At 45.3% G+C, this 19,568-nt stretch overlaps 1 protein-coding gene across 1 annotated transcript in view; it reads left to right on the top strand.

Moving 5' to 3' along the window:
• Positions 1–29: 29 nt before the first annotated feature.
• Positions 30–19,568, top strand: part of LHFPL4 (LHFPL tetraspan subfamily member 4) — a 31,543-nt gene continuing 12,004 nt past the window's right edge. The window contains exons 1-2 of the mRNA XM_027522621.1: positions 30–153; positions 1,075–1,563. Coding sequence (XP_027378422.1) covers positions 1,158–1,563 — 406 coding nt within the window. The 5' untranslated portion in view covers positions 30–153; positions 1,075–1,157. The remainder of the gene's footprint in view (positions 154–1,074; positions 1,564–19,568) is intronic.

The following is a 19,568-nucleotide window of genomic DNA, read 5'->3' as shown; positions in this document are numbered from 1 at the left end:
CCTCGGCGCGGGAGCGCGCCCCGGGGAGAACCCGAGCAAGATGGAGGCCGCGCAGAGGCCGCCGCCTGGGCCCGGCAAGCCGCCTCTGGGAGCGCAGAGCCGCGGCGCCTAGGCCGTGCCAGTCCCGGACCCACCGCTCCGGACCGGGCCCAGGTTGGTCTCCCCGCACCCCCTCCCCCGGCCGCAGCCTCCGCGCGCGTCCGGCCTGGGCGCGGGGTAGCCGCCCCCCACCCCCCACTCCCGGCCCTACTGGGGCCCGGCCGCTCCCCCGCGCCCCGGCGACGGCCCCCTGCCCCTTGCCCACTAACTCGCGGCCCGGGCTGCCCGCCGGCCCCGGTCCGTCGTCCCCTTGGCCTGGAAAACCTCTCTCCCTAGCCCTGGCGCGCCAAACCTAGGCTCCCCTCAGCCTCCATCCAGCCCTGTCTTCTGAGGGACCCTCCCAACCCCCCGCCCCGTGTTCAGACCCTGCAGTCCCGGTCCCCCGATGTTCCTCTAGCCTCATCCTGGTTCTTGCACTTCGCCCTCCCTGTCCCAGCCCCCATATCACCTTCCCAGTCCCCTAGTACTTGCCCCGTATATCCCTTTCTTATCCTCTCATGGAAGCGCCCACCTCCCTCTCCACAGACCCCTTTTAGACACCCAATACCAGACCTCCTTTTACCCCTAATACCAACCCCCAAATTCCCTTCCGACCTCCCTGTAAAACCCCTCAGCCAATTCTTCAGTACCGGACCACAGCCTCCATTCCATCTCCCCACGATCCCCTCTTACTCCGCCAATACTAGTCCCCAAGCCCCCTCCCCAACTCCACCATAACCACTTTCTAGCACTCCCCCCAGCTCCCATATTCTCATTCCAGCCCCCTCATCCCAGCCCCCCAACTTTCACATGGCCTCTTCCTAGGTCCCCGAATTGGAGATCTTTGCCAGTCTGCCCCTACCCCGACACCTCCCCAGTACTCTCCTGACCCCCTCCTAGCTCCTTCAAACCAGCCCCCGGGTCCACTCAGCTCCGCCTCAAGCCCCGCCCTCGCGGGTACCTTGGCTCAGGGCCGCTTCTCGCGTGCGTCCCCAGCTCCCGCCCGGCAGCCCGGCGGTCGGTCCCGGGCCGGCGGCCCCCGCCAGCCGCCGCCGCCGCCGGCTCCGCCCCCGGGCACCATGCTGCCCTCGCAGGAGGCCTCCAAGCTCTACCACGAGCACTACATGCGGAACTCGCGGGCCATCGGCGTGCTATGGGCCATCTTCACCATCTGCTTCGCCATCATCAACGTGGTGGTCTTCATACAGCCCTACTGGGTGGGCGACAGCGTGAGCACCCCAAAACCTGGCTACTTCGGCCTCTTCCACTACTGTGTGGGCAGCGGGCTGGCGGGCCGTGAGCTCACCTGCCGCGGCTCGTTCACCGACTTCAGCACCATCCCGTCCGGCGCCTTCAAGGCGGCCGCCTTCTTCGTGCTGCTCTCCATGGTGCTGATCCTCGGCTGCATCACCTGCTTTGCGCTTTTCTTCTTCTGCAACACGGCCACGGTCTACAAGATCTGCGCCTGGATGCAGCTCTTGGCAGGTAGGGGAGGGGCGGGGGCGGGACCCCTGGAACAGACGCCGAGGACGGGGCTCTTTTCTTCCGAGACCCCTTTTTGAAGGAGTCAGAGAGAGATTCTGCTCCTCTGTCTAAAGACACACCTCCTTCACTGACTCTCAGTAGCCACAGGGGAGGGGATTCTATGAGAGAGACACATTGGGGCAGAGGGCAGAGGCTTAGAGCTGAGTCTATAGGTTTGTGTGCTTGGAAGTGGGAAGATTGCGTTTATTGATGTGTTAAGCATTTTGTCTGAGTTTCTGAGGGTCTCTGAGAGTCTCTTTTGGCTGTCTTAGGGGAAATAATTGTCTGAAAGAGGAGTTACTCTATATGTGAGCGATTTCTGTTGCACTGAAAAAAAGCATGAGATGGGGAATCAAGAGCTCTGACTTTGACCTTTAACTTGCTTATATTATCAACTTCGATGTTTCACTTTACTTCTCTGAGGCTCTGTTTTCTCATCTGTAAAACAGTGGAGAAGATTCCAAATATGCATGAAAAAGTATTTTGTAAACTATGAAGTGCTGCGAAAAGATGAGGGGGGTTGGAGAAGGCTGTCTATTGTGTCTATCTAGTGTTTGAAATGTGGGTGGTTGACAACACCTGGAAACATGGGTCTCTGGGGGGCAAGTCTCCAGCACCCCCTACCCCAAAGGCAGAAAGGGTTCTGGTGCCATGCCTAGTGAGAATGAGTCTCTGGGGACTCTCTGAAATGTTTGGCTCAGACAGACACCTTGCCCTAAAGACCAGAGAAGGGCCTTTTTGGGAGTAGGAACTGCTGAGACAGTTTTCCAGGATCCATTAGAGACTCCCTCCCCCCATCCCTGCCTACCTTTCAATCGAAGACAGATTTTGAAGATTCAGCAGCTTGGGTATTTGCCTCATTGCAGGCAGGGAAGAGAGTTTGGCTGGGGAAAATGGGGCCAGGATATGGCAGGGATATGGAGAAGGAAGACAGATGAAGATTTGGTGAAGGAAAAAGCTTAGAGCATTCCAGGGTTGAGAAAGAAAAGGGAAAATGTGATGCTTATGCAGCTAAGATGGTTTTTAAAAATAAGTATCTCAGGATATTCAACAAGTGTCAGCCCCTTCAAAAGAGACCTCCTGTAGGTGTTCTGTCACTTGCTGATGATTCCACTGCTTAAAACACTGTAAGGAATTGTCTTTGGATTGTGAGGCATATGCTCTTGAACATTGTCATGGAGGGAAAACTACCATCTTTTCAAGGAGGTCTCTGGTTTTTGGAAATGGCCAAGTGTAGAAAACACAGGAGGTGATCAAATTGAGAATGGTCACTGGAGATGAAGGTCAAGGTGTGAAAGCAAAATCAGGAGACTGGTTTGCTTGCTCAGGAGGACTGTTACAAATGCTTGGAGGAATTATGGGCTCATTGGAAGAACTAATCAAGCTCTCAAAAGGACTGCCTTGCAGAAGTCAGCATTTATTCAGTATGGACATTCTGGTGGGCTTGTTTCAAGTCCATCTCACTACAATCAACTTAGACAGAGGTCTTTTAAGATTCTGGGGAAAATGAGAAAGGAGAATTGTAGGATGTGTGTGGGGGTATCTGTCAATTCCCAGAAAGTGATTTCCATTCTACTCTTATAAGGTGAGCCAGAAAGAATATAAACTCAGCTGGAACTCCCATTTCCTGAACCTTAATTTGTAGTCTGCAGATGGGTTGTTGACCTATTGCTCTTCCAATTCTCTGTAATCCATGTGGGTTTAATCTTGGGGATTTGATGAACTATCCAACAACCCCATGTAAATATAGAATTTCAGGGATCTGAGAAATCAGCTTCTTTGAACCCTGCCTTCTTCCACTCCTGTCTTAGAGGAAACTGAGCCTGGAGAAGTGAAGGTCACACAGCCGGTAATAGAGTAAACTAGGCTTGACTCCTGGCCCAGTGCTCTTTCCCTTGTCTTACTGCCCCACTCCAAAGGTGGTTATCAGAGTTGAGCAGTTCATTCTATCTGACTTAGAGATTTCTGAGCTCTGGGCAAGTGATTGATTCACTCTGCTTAATAAAGGGCAGGGGCTGGAGCACTGGACTACTAGTCATGGCATTGTGCTGGGATGTGTGTGTGTATCTTAGCTAATTCTGCCTGTGACTCACCATGCAATGTTAAGCAACCATTTTTAGCTTAAATCTCAGTTTCCTCATCTGTACAATGGGGGACTAATCAGTGAGATTAGTGGATTTAAAATATGTCTTTCAGCCATGTGGGGTTCCTAGAATACCTCTTTCACTAAGATCATTCTACTTAGAAAGGGAGAAATCAGTCATCCTCAGAGAAACTGCAGAGAAGAAGAGGACCTTGTTTGTATCACATAAGAAGTAGAGAGCCTTCTCTGGCAGTCCAGTGGTTAAGACTCTGTGCTTCTACTGCAAGCAACATGGGTTCAATCCCTGGTTGGGGAACTAAGATCCTGCATGCCATGCAGCAAAAAAAAAAAAAAAAATTAGAATGCCTGTTGTATAGTTTTTGTTCAAGTGAACATTTACTCAGGTTGTTTGTTTGTTTTTGTTTTTGGCTGCATTATGAAGCATGTTGGGTATTAGTTCCCCTCCTAAAGATAAAACCCCTACCCCCTGCATTGAGAACATAGAGTCTTAACCACTAGACTGCCAGGGAAGTCCCTTTACTTAAATATTTTAGAGTCTTCTGAGTGCAGAGCACTGGACCATTGGGAAAATACAAAGAGATATTTATTCCCTTCTGTATTTCTCACCTGCTCAGTGAACATCCTTCTGCTAGGTGCTGCAACACTGAGATCAACTCTGACCTCAAGGCTCCTAGGTCGAATAGCACAATCTCTGCTCACAGGAAGCTTACCGTCTAGCTGAATCACTATATTGGTCAGCACTCTCTCAGTGAAGTGACAGAAAGCCAACTCAAGCTGACTTAAGTAAATTAAAATCAGGTAAAGGGGGTAGATATGCAGATGACACCACCCTTATGGCAGAAAGCAAAGAACAAAAGAGCCTCTTGATGAAAGTGAAAGAGGAGGGTGAAAAAGTTGGCTTAAAACTCAATTCAGAAATCTAAGATCATCCCATCGCTTCATGGCAAATAGATGGGGAAACAATGGAAACAGTGACAGACTTTATTTTCTTGGGCTCCAGAGTCACTGCAGATGGTAACTGCAGCCATGAAATTAAAAGACACTTGTTCCTTGGAAGAAAAACTATGACCAACCTAGACAGCATATTAAAAAGCAGAGATATTACTTTGTCAACAAAGATCTGTCTAGTCAAAGCTATAGTTTTTCCAGTAGTCATGTATGGATGTGAGACTTGGACTATAAAGAAAGCTAAGCGCCAAAGGATTGATGGTTTCGAACTGTGGTGCTGGAGAAGGCTCTTGAGAGTCCCTTGGACTGCAAGGAGATCCAACCAGTCAATTCTAAAGGAGATCAGTCCTGAATATTCATTGGAAGGACTGATGCTGCAGCTGAAACTCCAATACTTTGGCTACTTGATGCAAAGAACTGACTCATTTGAAAAGACCCTGATGCTGGGAAAGATTGAAGGTGGGAGGAGAAGGGGACAACAGAGGATGAGATGGTTGGATGGCATCACCGACTCAACGGACATGAGTTTGAGTAAGCTCCGGGAGTTGGTGATGGACAGGGAAGCCTGGCATGCTGCAGTCCATGGGGTCACAAAGAGTTGGACATGACTGAGCAACTGAACTGAACTGAACTGGAAGAGGGTAGTGGTTTTGGCTCACATACATTAATAGTCAGGAGCACTGGCTTCAGGCATGGATGGATCCAGATGCTCAAATAATGTCATTAAAAAATAAGTCTGTCTCCATTTTCTGATTCCTCTATGTTGGCTTGTTGTTAAGTTCACTTCTCTTCTGAAGGTGATAAGTATGGCTACCAGCAGCTCTGAATTTACATTGCTTCAACTTAGCACTGCCTGTGGACAAAAGAACACTTGTTATTCAGTGATTGCAGAAAAAGTTCCAGGGCTCATTCTGATTGGCTCAGCTTTGGTCAAGTGTCCACCTCTTCATGAATCAGTGAGACTTTATCTAAGGTCTCGGCCACATGCCCATTCCTGGGACACATGAACTGATAGGGGAGAAAGAAATTCCCACACAGGGAAATCAGTGTGACCACTGGAGGAGAGGTACTGTAGGTTAGACAATTGCAGACAGAAACCTCCCCCTGGACAGTCTGAGCACTAATATGTGCTCAACCTTAGGTGCTGTGGAAACCCAGAGCAGTTGAGGAGGCTGCTGGCTTATTGGGAGGTGAAGCTTGAATAGGGCTGGGTGTGGCTAGATGTGAGGTTTGAGAGAGCATTCTGAACGGAGGGGAAGATCATGGTGGAGAAACAGAGAGGAGAAAGCCACATCTGGCTTGAGTGTGGGCTTCACTTAGGGGAACAGCAGGGAACGAGGCCAGGAAGGAATGATGGAGCTCCAGTTTGTGAGGCTCTGAGCACTGGGTCAGAAATTTTAGATTTTAATCAGCAGGTAGTTCAAAGCTATGACCACTGTTATTATTCAGGAAAAAACAGTTAACAATTTCTGAGCCTTTATTATATGCTTGACCACATGCTAAACATTTACTTGCACACTATTATTGACTCCTCACAACCTCCCTATGGAGTAGGTACCCTAATGAATATTTCATAGGTGCGAACACTGAGCCTCAGAAAGGAGAGTCATTTGTCCAAGGTCATACAGTGGGTAAGCGGTCGAGCCAGAATTGTAACCCTGTCTGTCTAACTTGAAAGCCCAAGGATTTATGAAGGATTTATAAAGAAACATTCAGGATGGGAATAAAGACAGGATGAATTTGCCAGAAGAGCTGAATGCTAAGTGGAAAGACTGGGAGACTCAGGTGGCTCTTTGTGGAGTGAGGCGTCAGCTTTTCAGGGCTTGTCAGAATCTCTCTGCTGTGCTTTATCTGGTCTTTCCCATTTACGAGGTGCTAGCCATTTTCACATTCATTATGTCATTTGCTCTTCATCTGTTAAAATGACTTGTCTAAAGGTCAGACATCTAGAGAAGGAAGGAGCTGAAACTTCATATGAGTCTAAATGGATCTAGAACCTGTTTTTACCTCTGAACTGGAACCCAAGATGTGAATACACAGATTACAACAGTAAGGTCAATGTACTGAGTGCTTACCTGTGGGCTGAGTGAGGTTAGCCAAGGGGAGGTTGCTGGCTGGAAGCCTGCTTCCAGCAGGGCAGCAGGCAGGGCAGTGTGGAGAAGTGGTGGAGGACTTAGAATTCCTGCTCTGCCACCTCCCAGTTGTGTTCCTTGGATAAATGGGGTTTCTTCTCCGATTCTCAGTTCCCTTTTCTGTAAGATGGAGATGTTTATTGTACCTACTTCAGAGGTGATGGAAAGAAAGAAATGAAGCCATGGGGCTGAAATGCTGATTGTGGTTCCTGGCGTACAGTGATCAACCAATGAATGGTCACTCTTCTTTCTGTGACGTAGTCTGAGTGAAGAGCTGCTTGTGAGGAGTCCTTGCTGCTCAGGTGAAAGACTCTGGACTTGCTGAGATGATCAGAGGCCTTGAGAAGCCAAGGACTGTTAGCTAGGAAGGGTCCTACTCATCAGCTGGCTCCATACCCTCACTGTAGTGATGAAAAAACTGAGTTCCAGAGAGAAGAGACAGGTTCATGGTCACAAAGTGAGACTCTTCTGTCTACAGAAGGGAGATGATTCTGACCACAATTACTCAGTGTTGAGAGCCTACTATGTGCAAGGTACTGACTGGTGCTAGAATCACCATGGAGAAGAGAGCATGTGAGATGGAGTGGGAGCTGGGGAGACTGATGGTGACACCAGGGGTTGGGTAGTGATCAGAGGTGAGCATCTTCCAGCCTAAGATGTGTGTCCTGAATCATCAGGGGTCTCTACTACAAACAGCAATGTCACTACAGCTTAGAATATGTATCCACATTCTTCCCCACTTGCTTGGATTGTGTTTCACATCTGGTTTGGGGCTTTCTTCATCCAGAGAGTCTTTGTTGTATGCAGTGAGACTGCTGTGCACATTTGGGGACTTTCTTTCCTCCTACCCTTTTTCCCTCCCTCCTTTTCTTTCTCCACCAACTCTCCTTCCTTTCTTGCTTTCACCTTCCTTCCCTCCCTCCCTTCTTTCATTTTTTGCTTTGTTCCCTCTCTCCCTACACCCTTCCTTTCTTTCTCACACCAGTCCTCTTACTGACAGCCTCCTCTGTGTGTTAGGCTCAGGGAAGCCTGAGTGAGTCCTCTTTCCCAGGTATTTCCCATGTGGTCCAGTGGTTGAGATTCCGAACTTCCCCTGCAGGGGGCGCGGGTTCCATCTCTGGTCAGGAAAGTTCTGCATACTGCGTGGTTTGTGCTGTGCTGTGCTGTGCTGTGCTGTGCTTAGTCCCTCAGTCGTGTCGGACTCTTTGTGACCCCATGGACTGTAGCCCGCTAGGCTCCTCTGTCCATGGGGATTCTCCAGGCAAGAATACTAGGGTGAGTTGCAATGCCCTCCTCCAGGGGATCTTCCCAACCCAGGGATCGAACCCAGGTCTCCAGCACTGCAGGCAGATTCTTTACCATCTGAGACACCAAGGAAGCCCAAGAATACTAAAGTGGGTAGCCTATCCCTTCTTCAGGGGATCTTCCCAACCTAGGAATTGAACCGGGGTCTCCTGCATTGCAGGCGGATTCTTTACCATCCAAGCTACCAGGGAAGCCCATGGTATTGCCAAGGGGGAAAAAAAAGGAGTCCTTGCTCATAGTCCAATGGGAGATTTGGGAAAGAAATCACATCATCACACTGTAGGATGACGCATGAAATGACTGAATCTCGCAAGGGTATCTTGGGGGCACGCACTTCTGACACATTAAGGACAGCCAGGGAAGTCTTCCAGAAAAGTTCAGCGTTTGAGATGAGTCTTAAAGGATGCGGAGGAAGGAGAAGCGGAACCAGGCACAAGAGACAGTATGATTTAAGGTGTGGAGGAGGGGAAAGCCTGGTGCACTTCAGGCGCCACAATCACATGGTGTGAGGGGAGGTGAGCGCGGAGACTGGGAAGATGGACAAGGGCTGCCCGTGGATGCCTTGTACACCACGCTGAGGAGTTTAGACTTTATAAGCAGCAGGCAGTTGCTGACTTTTTAAAAAATGTTTCAAATTCTTTGACTTTTGTTTTCCTTTTGGAAAAGTTAATACATTGCACATGAAACAAAATTCAAAAGATAAAATGACATACAATCAGATATGTGTCCTCCCTGCTCTCATCCCTCAGGGATCCTCCCAGAGGTCTCTTCCCAGGGGCAAACACTTTTACCATTTCTTGAGTATCCTTTCTGAGAAACTGCATAAATATACAAGCAAATGCCAACAATGTATTTTTTTTTTTTTCCATCAACGGTATACTAGTTATCTATTGCTGCAGAGAAAATTACTCCCAAACCCAGTGGCTTACGCATTTCTTATCTCTGTTTCTGTGAGTCACAGGAATTTGGGAGCAGCTTAGATGGGTAGTTCTGGCTCGAGGTCTCTCATGAAGTTGCACCCAAGACCTCAGTGAGGACTGGGGTCAGCTGAAGCTTGATTTGGGTTGGAGAAGACCTCAGAATGAGTGATCTGAGAGAGAGAAAGAAGAAGATACATTGCTCATCCCCCTCTTTTGGTAACAACTTTATTGGGATATAAATCATGTGCCACAAAATTCACATGTATAAAGTGTACAATTCAGTGGTTTTTAGTATATTTACAGAGTTGTGTAACCATTACCACAATTGATTTTAAGATATTTACATCACCTCAAGAAGAAGGCTTATACCCTTAGGTTGTCACCCCCTAAGCCTACCATCCCCATCCTCTCCCTCCTCTAAGCAACCTTTAACCTACTGTCTTACCTAGTAAGACCGTTCTGGGCATTTTGTATAAATTGTTGTTGTTTAGTCACTAAGACATCTCTGATTCTTTTGCAGTCTCGTGGACTGTAGCCTGCCAGGCTTCTCTGTCCGTGGGGTTTCCCAGGCAAGAACAGGAGTGGCTCGCCATTTCCGTCTCCACTTGTGTGAATAGAATCATATAATTTGTGGTCTTTGTGACTGACCTCTTTCACTTAGCACAATGTTTTCAAGGTTCATTCATGATGTAGCATATGTCCATATTTCTCCCTTTTTATGGCGGAATAATATTCCCTTGTACGGATATACCACATTGTGCTTATCCATTTATCAGCTGTCGGACATTTGGGTTGTTTCTATCTTTTGGCTATTTGGAATACTGTTGCTGTGAATATTTGTGTACAAGTTTTTGTGTGGATACATGTTTTCGGTTCCCTTGGATATAACATGTTTTCAGTTCCCTTGGATATATATGTGGGAGTGGAATTGCTGGCTCAAGTGGCAACTTCAGCATTTTGAAGAGCTGCTAGATTGTTTTCCAAAGTGGCAGTATCATTTTACATTCCCACCAGCAAGTGTGTGAGGGTTCTTATTCATATCCTCATCAACACTTGTGTTATTATCTTTTTTTTTTAATCTGACTTTTTGATTATAGCCATCCTAGTGGGTATGAACTGGTAATTCACTGTGGGTTTGGTTTGCATTTCTCTAACGATTAAACATCTTCACATGCTTGTTTGCCATTTGCATATCTTCTTTGGAGAAACATTTATTCAAGTCCTTTGCCCATTTTTTTTCCTGTCAGTTTTATTGAGATATAATTGACACATAGCACTGTATAAGTTTCAGACATACAGCATAATCTGGTTTACATATGAATAATTATCACAATAAGTTTAGCAAACATCCATCAGCTTCAGTTCAGTTCAGTTTGCTCAGTCGTGTCCGACTCTTTGAGACCCCAGGGACTGTAGCACGCCAGGCCTCCCTCCATGTCTGTCACCAACTCCCGGAGTTCACTCAAACTCATGTCCATCGAGTCGGTGATGCCATCCAGCCATCTCATCCTCTGTCGTCCCCTTCTCCTCCTGCCCCCAGTCCCTCCCAGCATCAGGGTCTTTTCCAATGAGTCAACTCTTCGCATGAGGTGGCCAAAGTATTGGAATTTCAGCTTTAGCATCAGTCCTTCCAATGAACACCCAGGACTGGTCTCCTTTAGGATGGACTGGTTGGATCTCCTTGCAGTCCAAGGGACTCTCAAGAGTCTTCTCCAACACCACAGTTCAAAAGCATCAATTCTTCAGCACTCAGCTTTCTTCACAGTCCAACTCTCACATCCACACATGACCACTGGAAAAACCATAGCCTTGACTAGACGGACCTTTGTTGGCAAAGTAATATCTCTGCTTTTCAATATACTATCTAGGTTGGTCATAACTTTCCTTCCAAGGAGTAAGCGTCTTTTAATTTCATTTTTTGCTGCAATCACCATCTGCAGTGATTATGTAGATACAAAATTAAAGAAATAGAAAAATATTTTTTGTGTGATAAGAACTCTTATGATTTACTGTTTTTTGTTTGTTTTTAGGGTTTATTCTCAACAACTTTCATATATAATATACAGCAGTGGCAATTGTATTTCTAATACTGTACATTACATTCGTAGTACTTATTTATCTTATCCCTGGAAGTCTGTACCTTTTGACCACCTTCATCCTATTCTGTCTCACCCCACCCCCACCTCTGATAACCACAAGTCATCTGATTTCTTTTTCTGATTTTTTTTAAGTATAATTTACCTACTGTGCTATGTTAGTTCCTATCATACAACTTAGTGATTTGTATTTCTATATATTTCAGAATGATCCCCGTGATAACTCTGGTTACTCTGTTACTGTACAAAGATATTACATAGTTACTGACTATATTCCCCACACTGTACCTCACATACCCATAACTTGTTTATTTTGCAGCTGGGAGTTTGTACCTCTTAATCTCTCATTCACCTGTTTCTTTCCTCTACATCCCCTTCCCCTTTACCCATTTTCAAATTGGGTTATTTTTCTTTTGACTATTGAGTTGTAAGAGTTGTTTTTATTCTTGGTGTAAGTCCCTTATCAGATATATGATTTGCATATATTTTCTAGTATTCTGTGGCTATCTTTTCACCTTGATAGTGTTCTTTGTAGCACTAAAGTTTTAAATTTGTATAAAGTCCAGCTATCATTCTGTTGTTGTTGTTGCTTGTGCTTTAGGTGTCATATCTAAGAATCCGTTTCCAAATCCAAGGTTACAAAAATTTACCTGTATGTTTTTTTCTAAGAGTTTTATAGTTTTCATGCTTACACTTAGGGCTCTGATCCATTTGAGTTAATTTTTGTGTATGGCGTAAGGTAAGGGTTCAGCTTCGTTCTTTTACTTGTGGCTGTCCAGTTGTCCCAGCAGTGTTTATTGAAAACAGTGTTCTTTCTGAGTTGAATGGTCTTGGCGCCCTCACCTAAAATCAGCTGACTGTGGGTTAATTTCTGGACTCTCACTTCTGCTCTGTTGATCTCTGTGTCCACCCTTATGCCAGTAACAGACTGTCCCGATGACTGTTGCTTTCTAGTGAGTTTTCCAATCAGCAAGTGTAAGTCCTCCAACTGCATTCCTTTTTCAAGATTGTTTTGGGCATCATACTGCCTTTTTCTAAAAAGACTGAAGTATAGTTGATTTACACAATATTTAATATTGTGTTAGTTTCATGTACACAACAAAGTGATTCAGTTATATATTTTTCAGATTATATTTCATTATAAGTTATTATAAGATACTGAGTATAGTTCCCTGTGTTATATAGTAAATCCTTGTTGTGTATCTATTTTATGTATAGAATTTTGTGTCTGTGCATCCCTTATTCTTCATTTATTCCTTTCCCCTCTGGTAGCAATAAGCTGGTTTTCTAGTCGTGAGTCTGTTTCTGTTTTGTATGAGATTCTCTGAGTCCGTCCATGTTGCCGCAGGTGACAGTATTTCATTATTTTTATGACTGAATAATATTCCACTGTGTGTGTGTGTGTGTATATATATATATATATATATCACTTTTTTTGGGTCTTTTCTGGACATATGCCCAGGGGTGGGATAGCTGGATCATATGTTGCCTCTATTTTTAGTATTTTAGGGAACCTGCATACTGTTCTCCATTGTGGCTGCAATAATTTGCATCCCCACCAACAGTGTAGGAGGGTTCTCTGTGCTCCACATCCTCTCCAGCATTTGTTATTTGTAGACTTTTCGAGGATAGCCATTCTGACTAGTGTGCGGTGATAACCTCATTGTGGTTTTTATTTGCATTTCTCTAATAATGAGCGATGTTGAGCATCTTTTCAGGTGCCTATTGGCCATCTGTATGTCTTCTTCAGAGAAATGTCTTCTGCCTTGCTCATTTAAAAATTGGATTATTTGGTTCTTTTGAGTTGTATGAGCTATTTATGTATTTTGGTTATTAACCCCTTGTCAGTTGCACAGTTTGTAAATATTTTCTCCCATTCTGTAGGGTGTCTTTTCATTTTGTTGATGGTTTTCTTCGGTATGCGAAAGTTTTTAAATTTGATTAGGTTCCATTTGCTTATTTTTGCTTTTATTTCTTTTGCCTTGGGAGACTGATTCAAGAAAATATTGCTGTGCTTTATTTCAGAGAATGTTTTGCCTATGTTCTCTTTTAGGAGTTTTATGGTGTCATGTCTTATATTTAGGTCTTTAAGCCACTTTGAGTTTATTTTTGTATATGGTGTGAGGGAATGTTCTAATTTAATTGATTTACATGTGGCTGTCCAGCTTTCCCAACACCCCTTGCTGAAGAGACTATCTTTTTCGCATTGTACCTTCTTGCCTCCTTTGTCGTAGCAACTGCCTTTTATGTTCTAATCTCAGACATCACAGACCACTTCTGCCACACTCTATTTTTAGAAGTGAGTTACTAAATCCAGCCCACATTCAAGGGGAGGAGAATCCAGCTCCTCCTCTTGAAAAGAAGTACATTTTAAAAGTTGTGGACATATTTAAAAACCACCACAAATGGTAGGATACTAAACAGTTGGTTTGTCTTGCTTTTTAAACTCAACAACACATTTGGAAATTGTAGCAAATCAGTGTATAGAGAGTTACTTTTTCTTTAAGAGCTGCATAATATACTTTTTTTTCCCAAAATTTCTTTGGTGTGGACCATTTTTAAAGTCTTTAATGAATTAGTTACAATATTGGTTCTGTTTTATGTTTTTGGTTTTTTGGCCACGAGGCATGTGGAGATTCTTAGTTCTCCCCGACCAAGGATTGAACTGACACCCCCTGCACTGGAAGGCAAAGTCTTAACCATTGGGATGCCAGGGAATTCCTATAATATTCCTATATTATTCCTATAAAATTCCTATAATATACTTTTGTATGGATGCGTCATCATTTAGAAATCAATATTTAAATTGTTTACAACATCTTGCCATAACAATATTTCAATGGATAATGTTGTATATAAATAATTAAGACACATATGTAAGTATTAGGATAAAATAAAGACCTAGAGTGGAATTGCTGGATTAAATGGTCTCTGTGTTTACAATTTTGACAGATTCAGTCATAGGCTCCTCCACAAAAGTTACACAAAGATATACTCATAGCAACAGTGTATGAGGGTACCTGTTTCCCCACATTCTTGCCAACTGAATGTGTTATCAAATATTTTGACAACCCAATGGGCAAAAAGTACTCTATTATGGTAGTAATTTGTCTTTCTTTTAGGAATGAGGTTGAGTGCCTTTTATATATACAGGCAAACCTCCTTTTACTGCAGTTCACTTTATTACACCTCACAGATATTGCCCCCCTCCTTTTTTTAATAACAATTTGAAGCTTTGTGGCAACCCTGTGTTGAGCAAGTTGATTGGTGCCATTTACCCGATAGCATTTGCTCCCTTTGTGTCTCTTTGTCACATTTTGGTAATTCTCACAATATTTCAAACTTTTTCATTATTTTATTTCTTATGGTTGATCTGTGATCAGTGATCTTTGTAATTGTTTTGGCATTTATTTTAGCTATAAAGGATTTTAAAATTAAGTTTGTACTTTTTTTAAGACATAATGCTATCGTGCACTTAATAGACTACAGTATAGTGTCAACATAACTTTTATATGTGCTGGGAAACCCAAAATAAGTTTGTGTAACTCGCTTTATTGTGATATTTGCTTTATTGTGGTGGTCTGGAACTAAACCCACAATATTTCCAAGGTGTTCCTATCTTTTTTCTATAAACTGTCAGTTCATAAATATTTTTCTACCAAGCTAATGGTATTTTCCTCCTTTGATTTGTAAGAACTCTTTATAAGTTAAAAGTTAGCTCTTGGTGATATGAGTTGCAAATATTATCCATCAGTTTATTTTTTGATTTTGTCTATGGGTGTTTTCTCCACGGTGAAATTCTATTTTTCTCAGCTTAAGCAAATTACCAGTTCCTTCTGGTATGGCTCCTGAGTGTAGTATAATACCTAGAAAGGTCTTGGAGTGTTTTGAGTGGGGGTGGGAAGCAGAGATCTGCTTGTTGGTAGAGAGGATGGGCTGGAGGTGTAACGAGGTTGAGGGCTGAACTATTCTTATTCTGACAGTCTTTTATTTTTGTTTTATTCTTTTCATTTCCATTTCATCTTATCCATCATTATGAACCTTTAATCCCAGAGCTGTTTAATGGCATAATGAGAGCCTTGGATCAGGAGTCTGCCTGGCACAGAGTGTCTATTGAATAAACAGATGATGAGCTCTGATTTAAGTCCTAGCTCCACCACCCTCTCCTTTGGAGGCAGCATATTCAGTGGTCAGCTAACCTGAATTTGAATCCTGAGTGTGGCATTACCAACTAAAGTGTCCTTTGGAAGGTTATACAATTTCTGACTCTAAGTTTCCTCCACTATAAAATGGAGACTATAATAGTAACTAGCTCATATCCAATGGTTAAGACTTTGTCTTCCAATGCAGGGGGTGTGGGTTGGATCCCTGATGGAGAAGAAAAGATCCTACATGCCTTGTGATGAAAAAACCAAAACATAAAACAGAAGCAATATTATAATTACTTCAATAAAGACTTTTAAAATAGAACACATCAAAAAAAATCTTAAAAAAAAGAGAAGGGTCTCTCATCTTCTGGGACTGGAGGGAAGTTAAGATTAGAGTGAATCTAGGTAAAATTGTGGTCAATTAAAAACACAAAAAGAAAGATTGAAAACTGAGAACTGGGAGATACACCTAGAAAAGCAGGGAGCTTAGAAAGTTTGGCCTTGGAATTTGGGGTCTTATTCCTAGGTTCTGAGCAATTACATGGAGGCATGGGAATGATCAGGGCCAGAGGTGGGTTTAGCAAGATGACTTGGGCAGCTGCCGCAGGGATCGGACTGGATGGAGACTTGATGGAAGATCAGGAGCCTGGTGGAGGGCATGGCAGTGGTCCAGGTGAAAGGCGCTGGAGGAGGGGAAGGAGGAGATCTTATTTAGGAGCCCAGCAGCTGTGTGTCTGGTGGGGCGAGGTGAAGACAGACAGGCTTTGCAGATGATTCCAGGTCCCCTCATTGAACGATTGTGTCTTGGAATGACATGCCCAAAGGACCCAGTAGGAGATCTGCTCAGTCTGGGAAAGGCTGAATTTGTCAGAGGGAGGGTCTGACAGCTGTTGGCTTTTCAGGCCTTGGCCTGAGGAGAGAGGTCTCAGCTGGAGATGCAGATGTGAGTCTGTGTGTGGGTGAAATGGCCCGGGGGCGAGGGGAGAGCCTGTGGAAGCAAAAGAGGAGACAGCCCAGAAACACCAACCTTTCAGATGCAAGGAGGAGGAGGAGCCAGAAAAGGCGGCTTGGAGAGAAGAGCCAGAGCAGCTGCTCAAATTAGCAACAGAGAAGCTGAAGAGAACAGCCCCGAGAAAGGACGGCTTCCTGGAGGAGCCAGAGGGGACAGGGAAGGGATGGGGCCACCTGGATGGGCCTGGGCCAGACTGGAGGAGTGAGGCAGGAAGCAGGGAGAGCAGCAGGGGGCTTCTGCCCGAGTCCTTGAGCTGAGTGTGGCAGAGCTGAGCCAGGGCAGTGGGAGATGCAGCGGGTGGCGGATTCCAGGGTTGTCCAGAGGCCACGCGAGGGCTCTGTACAGGCTGGACCCAGGGGTGGTGTGGTAGATACTGTTCCCAAATATTATCATTACTGCACAAAGTGACGGGTACCCCCATTTCTCTGTAACAGCATCTGTGACACCAGGTACAATTATTTGTGTTCCTAACAGTCCCCTGACTAAACTGTATCAGGAACCACAGGAACCACAGATCAGGAACCACAACCCAGGGACTGAATGGCTTGGAGGAAGTGTCCCAGGGAAAGGGAGCAGTCAGTGCCAAGACCTCCGGGGGAGTCGGGGTAGGGCTGAACAAGAAAAGGTAGTTAGGTTAGTGTTAGGATGACGGTTGGAAAGGAGGTGCAGTATGGCAGGAGTGTAGGGATCGAGAGGCCGAGTGGCTTGGAGGCAAGTAGGGGGAGCCTGAGGGCCACACAGTCTGGGATGAGGCCTCAGGGATTATCCTGAGCGTAAAGGGCAACTTGGGAAGGTGTTGAGCAGGTGAGTGAGTGGCACGGTCTGCTTTGGAAAGCTTCCTCTGAATGCTGAGTGCAGAGCAGACGAAGAGAGGGCAGGGATGAGAGCAGAGAATCCAGTTAGGAGCCACTGCGGTCACTCGGGAGGGAGACCACGCGGCCTCGACAGATGGCTGCAGTGGAGACAGAGAAAAGAGGTCAGCCCGAGATACGTTTTGGAGGTCAAGCTAGTCAGCCCTGCAAGTGGATGGGATGTGGGGGTGAGGGAAAGGGAGGAGTCAGGGTGCCTCCATCATCTGGGTGCTGGGGGGGGCCATGGGGAGCCCCGGCACAGGATTCCCACCCTTGAGCTCCCCAGCTGACAGAAGCGCTAAGATTGGACCTATTCTTCAGATCCAGCGGGTCGGGGTGACTGTTAAGAGACCCCGTCTCCCCTGTGCCATAAGCCCCTGCCCTGGGGGGGCATGACGGAGCTGGTGTGAAGGACATGAGGACAGTCTCTGTCTCAGGGTGGAGGAGGGTTCCATCGGGCCTGGGGAAGCACTCCCTTGGAAAGCTGTGGTCACAGTGCCAACACAGACCCTTTTCCAGGCTCCTCTCAGCCCCAAAGTCGGCCTGGTTCTTTCCAGAAAAACCTTCCTAAAGGTGAGGAAGGGACTCACAGAGGATACAGGACACGAGCAGCCATCCGTGTATCCTGCGCTATGCTGCCCCTCCGTATCTCTCACCTACAGCTTTTTCAAATGATCATTGTTCTTTGTATGAACACTGGAGAATATAGATAAGCAAGATTACACATGTCATCTCACCCTCCCAGAAGCAGTCATCTTAACTGTTGGTCTGCATCGTACAGAGTACTGATTATGAGCAGGCTCTGGAGCCAGACTAGCTGAGTCCAAATCCTGGTTCTGTAACTTATCAGCTCTGTGGCCTTAGATAAGTTGGATTACCTCTTTGTGCCTTTATGTCCTCAACTGTAAAAAGAAGATAATAACAGCACTTATTCCGCAGAGTGTTGTGGGGATTAAATGAAGTAATGTGTGTAAGATACTTAGCATAGGACCTGGTGTGGTAAATTTATATGACTATTGCTATAACTATGTAAGTATCCCCAAAATGAAATTATATTGTATGTTATTTTTCACATTCTTTTGAAACCTAACGTATCATGAGTAATTTCTGTATCATTAAATCTTACTCAATATAATAGGGGAATAGTATTCCATGGTATGAAAGAATATTCCTGTGATGTTGGACAATTAGCTGCTTATTTCTTTCCTTCTTTGTTTTATTGTATCTCCCCCTCTGCCTTCCTTCTCATCGCTTCCTTCTTTTCTTGCAAATGACGTGATAGACATCCACACAGCTAAACCTTAGAGCACATGCTTGAGCATTTTCTTAGGATACATTCCTAGAAATTGGCAAGCTCAGTCAATAGGGGTCTAGAGATTTTTGGTTTTGTTTTTTTGTATGTGATTAATTCATTATTTCTGTGAGTTTCATTTGGCTTGTGCGTTTTGATTGCTTGTTGCTTTAATTATTTCATTGAGTGAAAAATCTCTGGCAATAGTCACTTATTAGTGGTCAACTCCCACCTACCTTATGGTTTCAGTAGGTCACTTATCCACGTGGTCCTGAATTCAAAAGGGGCCACAGGTTGGCAGTGCGAGGTCTCTGTCCTGTCCTGTCCTCAGCCCCTAAGTTCCCTCCTTAGAAGTGACCAGGGTTATCATGAATGTTATGTTATGTTATGAATGTTATGAATGTTATATAAGGGGATTCAGTTCTTCCTGGTGTTATGACTCTAAGATGCATCCAAATTTTTGCATGTAGCTACAACAACAAAATACCATAGACTGGGTGGCTTGCGCTTATTTTCTCTTAGTTCTGGAAACTAGAATTCCAAGACCTAGGTTCTGTTGAGAGTCCTCTTCTAGGCCTGCAGACGGCTACCTCCTTCCTTCTTGCCGTGTCCTCACATGGCAGGTGAGGAGAGAGAGCAAACTCTCTGGTATCTCTTTTTAAAGATTTATTTATTTTTATTTACCTGTTTTGGGCTGTGCTGGCTCTTGGTTGCTGTGAGCTTTCTCTGGCTGCGGTGAGCGGTGGCTACTCTGTTGGGATGCGTGGGCACTCACTGCGGTAGCTTCTCTGTTTGTGGAGCACAGGCTGTAGACACGCAGGCTTCAGTAGCTGTGGCACACGGGCTTAGCTGCCCAGTGACACGTGGGATCCTCCCAGACCAGGGATCAAACCTGTGCTCCCTGCCGTGGCAGGTGGATTCTCCACCACTGGACCACTAGGGAAGCCCCGGTGTCTCTTCTTATAAGGACACTAATCCCATCATGGGGCCCTACCCTTATGACCTCAACCAACCCTGATTACCTCCCCAAGGCCTCTTCCACAAATACTCTCACACTGGAGGTTAGGGCTTCAAAATATCACTTTTGTGGGGACCCAGTTCAGTCCATAGCAAACCTCTTTGGAGTCTGCTCAGGAAAAGAAAGCCCTGGGGGACATCC

Source organism: Bos indicus x Bos taurus, chromosome 22 (assembly GCF_003369695.1).
Source record: "Bos indicus x Bos taurus breed Angus x Brahman F1 hybrid chromosome 22, Bos_hybrid_MaternalHap_v2.0, whole genome shotgun sequence".
NCBI lineage: Eukaryota > Metazoa > Chordata > Mammalia > Artiodactyla > Bovidae > Bos > Bos indicus x Bos taurus.
The sequence above is the reverse complement of the archived record's forward strand: the minus strand, read 5'-3'. Positions and strand labels throughout refer to the sequence as shown.